The 12,070-nt window shown below is 40.4% G+C and overlaps 1 protein-coding gene across 2 annotated transcripts in view; it reads left to right on the plus strand.

The window, feature by feature from the left end:
- The window catches only part of Sil1 (SIL1 nucleotide exchange factor), a 223,131-nt gene that overhangs the window by 154,149 nt on the left and 56,912 nt on the right, over positions 1-12,070 (plus strand). Inside the window, exon 7 of one of the 2 annotated variants that reach the window (XM_060377457.1) lies at positions 8,932-9,123. The exons of the other annotated variant lie outside the window; for it this stretch is intronic. Coding sequence (XP_060233440.1) covers positions 8,932-9,123 — 192 coding nt within the window. The remainder of the gene's footprint in view (positions 1-8,931; positions 9,124-12,070) is intronic. 2 annotated transcript variants of the gene reach the window in all.

Consider the following 12,070-nt stretch of genomic DNA (forward strand, 5'->3'; position numbering starts at 1 on the left):
ACAGACTAAGAAAGGCACTAACACTGAAACTCAAAAGTTGAAAATCTAGTAACAATTTTTAAAGCAGCTATCATAAAATTGCCTAACAAGTTGTTATTAACACTCTTAAAACAAATGAAAGCATCAGCAAAGAAGTGAAACACAAACACACACACACAGAAGAATCTTAATTAATATTCTATTGCTGTGAAGAGACCATGACCATGGCAACTCTTATAAAAGAAAGCATTTAATTTACAGCTTCAGAGGTTTGTCCATTATCATCCTGGTGAGAAGCGTGGCAGTACAGAGGCAGGAGGAGTACATAGTGCTGGAGGAGCTGAAAAGGGTATATCCCTATATGCAAACAGCAAGAAGGGAGAGAGAGCCACTGGCTTGGGCTTCTACAACCCCAAAGCCCACTCACATATTCCTTCAACAAGGCTGCACCTCCTAGTCCTTTCAAATAATGTCACTCCCTGTGAGCCTGTGGGTACATTTTCATTCAAACCACCACACAGACCATGTAGAATTATGGCAGTTCCTCTTCCCTGGGAGAATATGTACTGGACTCCTTGTGTATAATATTGAACTGTTATATAGTACATTCCTGATATAAAAGTTTAAGTTATAAATTAGGTAATTCCTATATACTGTAATCGAACTTCTCTAGTGTGTAAGAAGTTGCATGGTTATGCTGGACAAAGGGGTGTTCATGTGTGTAGCAAGTAGAAAGCATGAGAATTTGCTGTTCAAAACAATGTGTAAATTAAACCTTAAGGTTTTTTTGTTTTGGTTTTGGAATGAAACCCTGTCTCAAAAAAGAACAAAACTAGAGAGAGAGAGAGAGAAGAGAAAGAAGAGTAGAAAGGTGAGTTGACCTGAACACAAGTAAAAATGCAATTGGTAAACCAGCCTTGAGCTGCATAGAGAGACCCCTATTTCAGAAACCCAGGCATCATGGATGAAGCTCAGCAGTAGGGTGGTTAGTAAGCACGCTCACAGCTCTTAATCCACTCCCAGCTTCAAGGAATCAAGTATATGCTGCCTACACTTAACATAGAAAACAATGTAAAGAGTCTGATAGCCTTTAAGGAGGTTTGATTTGTAGTGGGAATGGTCCAAGAAAGAATTCCTTAGGTTCAAATAGTTTTACCAGCAATATCTACCAAGCATTGAAAAGTAGTTACCATCAGCTCTACAGTCTTTTCTGGAAAATGGAAGCAAAAGTGATACTTCCTAATTTATTTATAACTCTGGTACTATGCTTCTGCCTAAACCAGATAAGAATTAAAAAAAAAAAAAAAACTATTCAGAATAACATTCCTCATGAATGTAGATGCAAAACTCTCCAACAAGATAGAGACAAGTCAAGTTCAGTAATTTATTCAGTAAATTATTCTTTCAGAAAAAGAATAATCACTGAAGGGTTGTTGTTGTTAGTGGTGGTGGTGTCGTATGTGTATGTTTTGGTTTTTCGAGACAGGGTTTTGCTGTGTAGCCCAGGCTGTCCTGGACTCACTCTGTAGACCAGGCTAGTCCCAAACTCACAGAGATCTACCTGCTTCTGCCTCCCAAGTGCTTGGACTAAAGGTGTGTGCCAGCATGCCCAGCTAAAGGGGTTTTATTACAGAAAGGAAAAGTTGATTCTATGTGGGAGTGTTTTAATCACACCTTTAATCACAGCAGAAGCAGGAGAATCTCTGAGTTCAAGGCCAACTTGGTCTATAGAGTTCCAGCCAGGGCTGCATAGAGAGACACTACCTCAATTTTTTTTCTATGTAACAAAGTCTAGTCTGTCTGGATAGGGTGGTGTACACCTGTAGTCCCAGCACAGAGGGTTGTAAATTTGAGGTTAACCTGGCTGCATAACAAGATTCTGACTCAAAAAATCAGAAACAAGCAAGCAAAAACCTAAAACCCAATGTTGTAACCACTAGTCAGCAGCTAAAGAAGAAAAAATACCTCATCATATATCAGTTGAGATATTAAGAACATGTGACAGAAATTCAATAGGTTTATGATGAAAAATCAAAAAATCCAGGAATAGAAACTTTCCCTGACTTGATAAAGAGATGATGAAAATGCAAACATGTAGAGGCTGTCTTTGCCAGTGAGATCAGGAAGAAGATCACCACTTTTGATGGCTACTCTTGATTGTCAACTTTACTACATCTAGAATTAACTGAAACCTAAGTGGCCGGGCACACCCGTGAGGGACATTTTTCTTAATTAAATTATTTGAAGTGGGAAGACCCACTTGTAATATGGATTTTTTTAAAAAATTTTTTTAATTTATTTAATTTTATTTTATGTGTATTAGTGTGAAGGTGTCAGATTCCTTGGAATTGGTGGTATAGACAGTTGTGAGCTGCCATGTGGGTGCTGGGAATTGAATCCGGGTCCTTTAGAAGAGCAGACAGTGCTCTTAACCACTGAGCCAACTCTCCAGCCCATAATCTGGATTTTTGAGGTGGGAAGATCCACCTTTAATCTGGGCCACACTTTCTGCTGCTAGCCTATATATAAAGGACACGGAAGATGAAAGGTGCCTCTCTCTCTGCCTGCTTGCTCTCACCCTTGCTAGCAAGTCCCTGCCTTCCCTGGTATATTAGTAGTATTAGAGCCTACTTCTTCCAGTTTCCAGTGAGATGAGCAGCTGAGACATCCAGCCTCACGGACTGAACAACTACTAGATTTTTGGACCTTCTGTTCATAGGCAGCCATTCTTGCCTGTGACCACACTCTGTAAGCTATTCTAATTCCCTTTATATGTATTTTATTATATATATTTTATAAATATATTTTAACAAATATATAACATTTCATATTATATATTTATATGAGTATCTCTGTGTAAATATTTAAATATATTTATGTAAATATATGTCTGTTCTGTAAGTTCTGTGTCTCTAGAGAGTCCTGACTAGTATACCACTCATTCGGAGCAGTCCCAATTTACCGAGACAAAGAAGAGAGACAAAAGGCATTAAACTGGAAAAGGAAAACAAAACAAAAACAACCCCAACTCTTCTTATTTTCAGATGACATAGATTATCTAAGTATAAATCCCAGAGAACACCTAATTAAAAAAAAAATACCCTTTTAGAGCTAGTGAATTCAGCTAGGACACAGGTAACAAAACCAACATAGTCCAATCATATTTCTATATACTAGTTATGAATATCTGGAAATTAAAATAAAAAACAAATTCCATTTATATTCTCCCCAAAATAAAATATTTAGTCATAAAGCCAAGAAGGCATATACCTTCAGTATAGGATTTCTGTGCCAGGTTCACGGGACCCTCAGAGAACACCAGCAGACGACTCAATGCAAAAGCAAGAGAGCTTTATTACCAGAGTGATCGAACTCGGGACCCAAGTCTCACTGATGCAGCAGTAGAGAAGTGGGACTCCGAGCCCTGGGTGAGCGGGGTTTTTAAAGGAACAACTTCAAGCAGGGGGTTTCATGCCTTGACGTTACAGGATTGGGTAAGAGTCAGAGGGATGAGATGACCTTCTAGCTGAAGTCTAACTTAAAATGGCTATTTTTCTAAACTACATCTGGAACATTGGGGAGAATTTTCCCAACCGATTCTCATTGATTGTTGCCAGGGAGATTGTCTCTATTTTCTATCAAGTATTTATTCTGTGATATTTCCTGGAGGCTGCTGCTAGGAAAGTTAACTTTGTTTTCTGCCACATGTGTATTCTGTGATATTTCCTGGTACCTGAGTTCAGCTCCCAGTCAAGATGGCTCCTCATTTCAAAATGGAGTCACCCAGGCTAACTTAAACTATTTCAGATCTATACTGAAAGTCAAGGGTTGATAACTGATGATGTATTTAAACTAAAGAGTTTAAAAGTAGACATGCTGTGTAGATGAATTGGAAGGTTCAACATTGTAAAATTTATATGTTTATATGTTTAATGCAGTTTCTATCAGAATCCCAGAAGTTTTTTGAATGTTACAAGCTTTTTTTTTTTTTTTTTTTTTTGGTCCTAAGGCTCCATATAGCCAACTGAACTCTGGGTCTGCCTCCTGAGATCTGGAATTACAGGAATGAGCTACTGCCACCAATTTATGAGGTTCTGGGAATTGAACCCAGGGCCTCACACACGCTATCAATTCCTATGAGGTATAAATGTATACAGAAATGAAAAGTAGCAATACCAATATTTACTTAGTACTATAAAGTATCAAAAACATTGAAAATTTAACTTCTTTTGTATCTTGATTAAAAAAAAAAACAAAAAACAAAAACAAAAACCTTACCAAAGAACGGAGCAGTCTCCACCCCGCTCAGCTCTCAATCATAAAACCTGGCATAAAGCAATCACTTTACATGGCAGAGTGTTGCACTCCTTTCTAAATGTGGATCAGCTTCTAGAATTTTACCTATTGAGCTTTCAATGTTGTGAATTTTCTGAGTTTCTCTGACATGAAGGGCTTTTGCTAATGTCACTTATCCTTTCTGTTACTTTATGAATTTGTCTTATTAAGTTATTTTTTGGTACTAGAAATCAAACCTAAGGCCTTATACTTGTATGTGCTACATCTTCAACTCTTCTTAAATTTTTAAAATGCATTTACTTAGTGCAGAGCTCTTAACATGTAGATTGTGATCCTTTTGGGGGTCAAATACAACCCCTTTTCACAGGGGTTGTATATCAGATATCCCAAATATCAGATATTTACATTATGATTCATAACAGTAGCAAAACCACAGTTAAGTAGCAGCAAAATAATTTTATGGTTGGGGTCACCACAACATGAAGAACTGTGTTAAAGGGTCACAGCATTAAGAAGGTTGAGAACCAGTGATTTAGAATGGGTGTGCACATGCATGCGTGTGCAGGGGTGTGTATGTAAGGCAGCAGACAACTGATGTACAGTGGAAATTTGATTTTCTCTTTCTACCATGTGGGTTCCTTGGACTCTGAGGATTGAACTCATCAGACTTGGTGGCAAGCGCCTTTATCCACTGAGACATCTTGCATGTCTCAGTGTCTCAGTCTAGCCCTCTTTGAAGGATTTGTTAATGTTACTTAATTAATGTAGAGCCTCACTTTATAGTCCAGGCTGGTTTGGAACACACTGTGTAGCACAGATAGCTATCAGTTCCTACTCTTCAGCTCAGCTTCTCAAGAGCTGGAATGACCCACCACCTCTGGCTTCATTGTTAATTTTGAAACAGGGTCTCATTAAGTTGCCCCATGAATCTTTTAATTCACTCTATAATCTGTTTGCTAGCCTCGAAGTTAAGAGTGACCTTCCTGGGGTTGGGGAATTTAGCTCAGTGGTAGAGTGCTTGCCTAGCAAGAGCTGGGTTCAGTCTTCAGCTCTGGAAAAAAAAAAAAAAGTGACCTTCTTTAGTCTCTTGTGTCACTGAGATTGCAGCATTGTGCCAATAGTCCTGCCTTACCTTAGTAATCTGTGTTCAGAAGAAACAATGACAGCATTATCAGCACCCTAGAGCTGCCTGCCTTTTGCTTTGTGTGTCTTCATCTTAGATCTTGTTGCCAAAGCTAACAGCATAATTAATACTGTATTTAAAACAAACATTTTAAAATTTGTCTATGAGGGGATCTGTCTTTGTGGGTCTTTGTGTCTGTGCGGAGGTGTGGGGTTTGTCCATGTGAGTGCAGGAGTCCATGGAGGCCAAAAGAGGGCACCAGATCTGCTGGAACTGGCCTCAGAGGCACTTGTGAGCCACTTGATGAGGTGCTTTCTTATTGAGACACTGTCTTACTGTGTAGTCCAGGCTGGCCTTGAACTTACAGACTTCCCCTGCCTCTGCCTCCTGAGCAGAGGAATAAAAAATTAAAAGGATTAATACGACGTCCAGCCATTGTATTCTCTTGACTGCTGAGCCATTTCTCTAACCCTCATTTTTACATTTGAGACAGACTCTCATGTATCTCAGTTGGCCTCAAACTCAAAATGTACCCGAGGCTGACTTTGAATCCTGATCCTGCTGGCTACACTTCTGAATGTTAGGATTACAGGTATATGCTACCACACCTAATGTATTTGATGCTAGGGATCAGACCCAGGGCTTTGTGCACATTAGGCAAGTGCTCTCCCCACTGAACTGTCTCCTCAGCCTTAAAAAATGACTACTTAGGATAGTTGCAGCTGATATACTGTGGCAGCTGGAATGTGAGCACCCATGGGTGTGAAGGGCGGCCTGTCCCTATCTAGCAAAGTAGATGTGCTTTCAGTGCGGTGGGCCTGGCCCTGGAGCCCTGTGTTGTTCCCATGCAAGTGTCCTTCCTACCATTTAAATTATACACTCAGCCCCACCTAGGAACTTTACCTAGAGTATATAAACAACCCTCAAAGTTCCGATAGTTATAAACAAACCACTTAGAAAGTGAAAAATTAAAAAAAAAAGTAAAAAAATGAAAAAAGAAACATTTTGCCAAAGAGAATATGTGGGTGGCAGATAAGCCATGAAAACCTGCTTAGCATCATTAGCCATTATAGAAATGCAAATTAAATCTATAGAGATATTGGTAAATATTTCTTAAGAGATAAAAAATGATGATAGTACTAGATGCTGGTGAAGATATGCTTCAACTGGACTATTTCATACATAGTTTATTGGAATGTAAAATGGTACAGATCCTCTGGGAAAGTTTGTCAGATTTAAAGAAATAACATGTATTTACCATATAACCCAGCAGTTGTGCTTATCTGTGTTTACCGTAGAAAAATAAGATGTATGTTTAAACGAAGATCTGTATATATACTTTAAACAAAGGTATCACGTGTTTCTGTCGGTTCTGTTTACTTACTCACCTGTCGTGTACATGACGTGCGAGAGAGTGCAGGTGTGCAATGCCGCAGCGCATGTGGAGCTCAGCGCGCAGCCCTTCGGGAACTGCTTCCCTGCTTCCCCCCGAGTTCAGGATCGGACTCAGCCTGTCAGGCTTGTGTGGCATTTTTTTTTTTAACCATCTGAACCATCTCTCCTGCTGAGCAGAGGTACCATAATGGCCAAAACCTAGAAACAGTTCAGATGCTCATAAGCAGGTAAATGATTAAGCAAACTGTACAGATGTGATGAAATACTCAGCAGTGAAAAGAAATGAACACTTGAAGTGTGCAGTAACTTGGGTAGATCTCAAGGGCATAATGCTTAGTGGAAAAAAATGCCAATCTTAAAAAAGCCAATCTGTGTGGTTCCATTTATATAACATTCCCCAAATGTCAGAATTATAGAGCTGGAGAAAAAAAAATCAGTGGTTATCAGGGCTTCGGGATGGGACTCAGTGGGAGCACGAGACGAAGCTATAAAGAGCTTGTACCGTGGGTTCCTCGTAGGGGTAGAGCAGCTCTATAGTTTGATTGTACTGACAGCTACATAAGTCTGTAACCTGTACAAAACTTTATAGAATGATACAGCTGTACATGCAAACATGTATATGTAAAAGGGACATAATGTAATAGATCTTGTAGTATAAGATCTATTTAAGACTTAGATTATAAGACCTGTTGACCTGTGTTCTTTTCTTGCTGTTGATGTTATCATTATATAAGATGTTACTATTGGGGGAAGCTGGCTAAAGGGTACATGAATACTCTATTCTTGTAATTTCCTATGAGTTTATTATTTCAGATTAAATTTTCTTTTTTTTAAACAGGCTTTCTTTAGAACCAGGAATCATTATTTTTGTGAGGCAGAAGTCACTTTGTTTTTCTTTTTCAAGACAGGTTCTCACAATGTAGCTCTGGCTGTCCTAGAACTCATTATGTATACCAGGCTGGCCTTGAACTCACAGAGATCCCACCTGAGAAGTCACGTGTGTTTGTTGTGCTTCCTTGTCTATTGTTTCCATTGTTCCTGGCTCTGAGAAGTGACTTAGACAGCTCAGACTTCCTTGCTGGCTTTGTTCCCCATTCGTAGACCTCTGCCCGAGACTTGCAGGAGCCTTTCACAGGGCTTTAGCCCAGAGTTGGAGTGTGGGACCACAGAGCTGAGATAACTCGGCTGAAGCATCTTTTTTAAGAGAGGGTGATTCATACTGTTGGTTGGTGTTTCTATAGAATACTTACGCCAGGGAGAGAAACCGTAGGTAATAGATGAATAATTAGGTGCTGACAACTGCTCATCACCCTGCTTTTTATAAATACCCATGCCTTTTAACTCTTCTTGTAAGATAGATACATAAACCACCACAACCTTTCAGATTCTCTGTAAGCACTATCCACTAAAATTGGGAAGAAAGCAGAGGGCCACATGTATAAAATACCCCATTAAAATCTTCTATTCACCTCCAGCATAACTTCATTTTAAAAACCTTTACATGTGTGTGGGGTAGAGAGGATTGAGACAGAACTGTTTGAGATTTGAGTATAGTACATACAGTAATTTAGCCATTTCAAACAGTTGAACAAACTGTACACCTGTGGTTGGATTGACAGTAATGACAGTGATTTAATTTTCATTGGCAAATCGCTTTTGCTCTGACAGCTCTTCCCCACAGTTTTCCCCATCCAGTTTTCCCTGCACCATGACTGGGTTGGGCAGTACAAGACCAGGAGTGTGATTGTTGCACAGTTCTGATTGTGGAAGTTAGATCCATGTGTGGATCCTCTTACCTTCTCCATCAGCTGTCCTGTGATGTTAGAGGTTAAAAGTGAGTTTGTCCTGCTTTCCCTCACCTCAGTGGTTGCGCCAAGAATACTTAGTTCTTCCAGACCTGAATAAGCATGACTAGAAAAGTCCTAGGTATGTTTTTGGAGCAGAGCCCTGTGTGGGTAGACCCTGGTGGCTTTTTCTCTGAGTCTCTTGGAAAGTAGCAATGCTTCTGTTCTAACAGATTTGATCCCCGATCTTGGAATGGCAGTTCTGTAAGGAGGGGTATCCGTGGCAGACTATTTGCATTTTAGGGAGGCAGCTCTAGCCCCTTGGACTAATCATGACTTTGCTGTTCTCTGTAGGCAAGACAGGCCACAGTAAAGCAGTTCTTCCGCCCCATCGAGGAGCTGAAGAAGGAATTTGATGAGCTGAATGTTGTTCTGGAGACTGACATGCAGATTATGGTTCGGCTGATAAACAAGTTCAACAGCTCCAGCTCTAGCCTAGAAGAGAAAGTGGCTGCACTCTTTGACCTTGAGTACTATGTCCATCAGGTATTGTATTTCCTTGGCCGTAAATCTGACTTTTTAATCAATAGCTCCAAACATAAACCACTATCCTAAAAACTGAGAAAACAGCATCAACAGTTTTACTTCTTTTCCATGGCACAGACATTTTAATATAGGCCAGTGCCTGTGTACTTACTTAGATATGTTCTTAGAGGCCAGAACAAACGTTTTTTTGTGCTTGAATTATTAGCCGTTTTGTTTTGTTTTGTTTGTTTTTAACATTAAGACAAAATAACCGTAGTCTCGTGCCACTTACGGTCTGGAAGGGGGAGCACATATAATGAACAGCTGAACAGATTAGCAAATAATGAGCTAACTGACGATTGTAATAAGGGCTTCAAAGGGTGATATGGGGTGATATATTACAGGGGAACTTAGAACTAATTGACTAGAGTCCATATAAGATGGCTTCTCAGAGGATGTGTTGTGTAGGCCCGAGTATTCAAGGAGGGATAGAAATTGGCTAGATGAAATAGAGAAACTCTTAAAGAGGTGATGGGTAGCTGTTGCCCATGGACCTAGTCTGGAGCAGTATCTGTATTTGTGATTCATATTGTATTGTGATAGCTACGCCCATTTGTTGACATAGTATTTATGATTATTTTATACTATAGTAGTACAGTTGAATAGTTGTACAGAGACCATGTTTACAAAGTCAGAAGCATTTGGTACTTAAATTTTCTTCCCACCGTTATTCCCCTTTCCCCCTTCATATCACCTGTGTTCTCCTCACCTTCCCCACAACACTCAGGAAATGTTGTGGAAGAGGTGACAAAAATACCATGAGAGCAGGAAGTCAGAGGGAGCGGGAGTGACAGTGGCCTTTGGACATAACAGGACACTGTACTCACACTCATGAGCTCACAGCCGCTGTGGCTGCCTGCACAAGCCCACCCCTAGCTGAGAAGCTATTGATCATGGATGGCTGCTGAGAGAGGGGGAGGAAGTTTTCTTTACGGGCATGGTCCCTCGTGGTTGACCAGTGCTCCAATGGATGGGCCCCACCTGTGCATCCATGAGCAACACAAATTAGACTCAGGAGGTTTTTTTTAAGGACATGGAATTGGGAGAAGTGGGAGTGAATGCGGGAGCAGTTGGGGGAGAAGAGGAGCTAGTGTGGTCAAAGAACATTGTGTGTGTGTGTATATATATATTTCTCAAAAAATAATAAAACTACTTTATCTATTTATTTAAATTTAGTTTGAGGCTGGACACGGTGGCACACACCTTTAATCCCAGCACTTGGAAGTTAGAGGCAGGCGGATCTCTATAAATTCAAGGCCAGACTGGTCTATGTAGTGAGCTCCCAAACAGCCACGGCTACACAGAAAGACCCTGTCTCAAAAACAAAGAATCAAAGAAAAAGGGAAAAAAAGCAACTTGGAGAAAATTTACTTACTGTTAGGAACTTTAGAAAAGTTTGTCAGTCCTTGACTTGGAACTTTCCAGGCAGAGTAAGTTACAAGCATAGACTCAAGGGCAGAGACGAGCTTGGTAAAGTGAAAGGCCTGGAGTGACTGCAGCACAGACACAGTGGGACTCCGGGAATCTGGGAGGCAGAGCTGGGGTGTCCTCGTACTCTTGGTGGTTGTGCCTTTCATCCCAAGAATGGAGAGTTTGAAGTGAGAAAGTAGCCATTCAAACATCTAATAGCGAATATTGAACACTCGGTACTACCTGCTGCTTCAAGCCCTTTGTGTATATTATTCCCCTAGGTGCCTATGAGTAGATGCCACTATTAGTCTCATTTTTTTCTTGTGTATTTTTTGTTTGTTTTTGAGTTAGGGCCTCTCTATATTGTTATCCAGGGTGCTCTCAAATTCTGGGTTCCTGTGGGTCATCTCACCTCAGGCTCCTCCTGAACAGGGGAATTGTAGCACATTTCACCCTGCCCGCCTGGCTGTTCCCACTTTTCAGTTGAGGACAGTGGAGCTCAAAGAGATGGTGTTGACTGAGGACCAACCAGCTGATGAATGAGAATGAGGATTTGTAAAAAGTTCAATCTAATCCTGAATTCTAAACTTTTAGACTTTGACCAGTGTACGTCTCACAGAACACTGGTATCTTTTACATGAAGATCAAAAGATAGAGGTAAAGAAGAGCTAAGGCACACCATTCATTTATTCAACATTTTTAACAAGCGAATTTATGGAGTGTCTGCTGAGTCTCAGGCACTTGAGATACATTTATGGACAAATTTGAAGCTTACTTTCTAACAGGCAGATAGGCATATTTACCAGATAATTTGTTTGAAAGGTAATAAATATTATGAAAAAAATAAAAAGAAGAGTATAGAAATTAATGGACAGGAGGTGGGAACATGCCTAGTATATTTGAGGAACTACAAGGCAACCCTGACTGGAGCTGAAAGAAAAGGAAGAGACCGTGGGTCCTCACCAGCTATGGAAGAGTGGCACTGGAGCGCAGAGGACAGAGGACACTGTGAAAACAGCCCCTCCAACTGTTGTGTTGAGAATCTGACCAGAGGAGGGAGCTTTGGTGGGAACAGAGCCCAGAAAGGAGACAGTTGGAATGGTGGCCCAAGGTCTGTACAGTCATAATCAAAGGCTTGTTTGAGATCCTTACCCAGCAGAATATAGCCCAGTGTTCCACAGACACACATGACAGTGTCCTTGTTCTCTAGAAATGAGGCTAAGAGACATTATTTTCTTCATTTGGGGTTTTGATAGCATCTGTGGTGAATGTGTGTGTGCTATCTGTTCAGAACTTTTTCTCAGACCCCAAATAGCAAGACTGTGACCTTCTTACGAGATGGGAAAAAATGAACCTAAGTTCTGTTTCCTCTTCCTAGTCCTTCCTTTGGGGTGAAAAGGCCTCACCCCCAGCTTTTCCATTAGAGATATTTAAGTGATCAAGGCTTGTAGGGGTTATTGACCAGCTCAGTCTTCTTTTGATGTTAGCAGTTTTTATT

Source organism: Meriones unguiculatus, chromosome 2, assembly GCF_030254825.1.
Source record: "Meriones unguiculatus strain TT.TT164.6M chromosome 2, Bangor_MerUng_6.1, whole genome shotgun sequence".
In the NCBI taxonomy this organism is placed as follows: Eukaryota; Metazoa; Chordata; class Mammalia; order Rodentia; family Muridae; genus Meriones; species Meriones unguiculatus.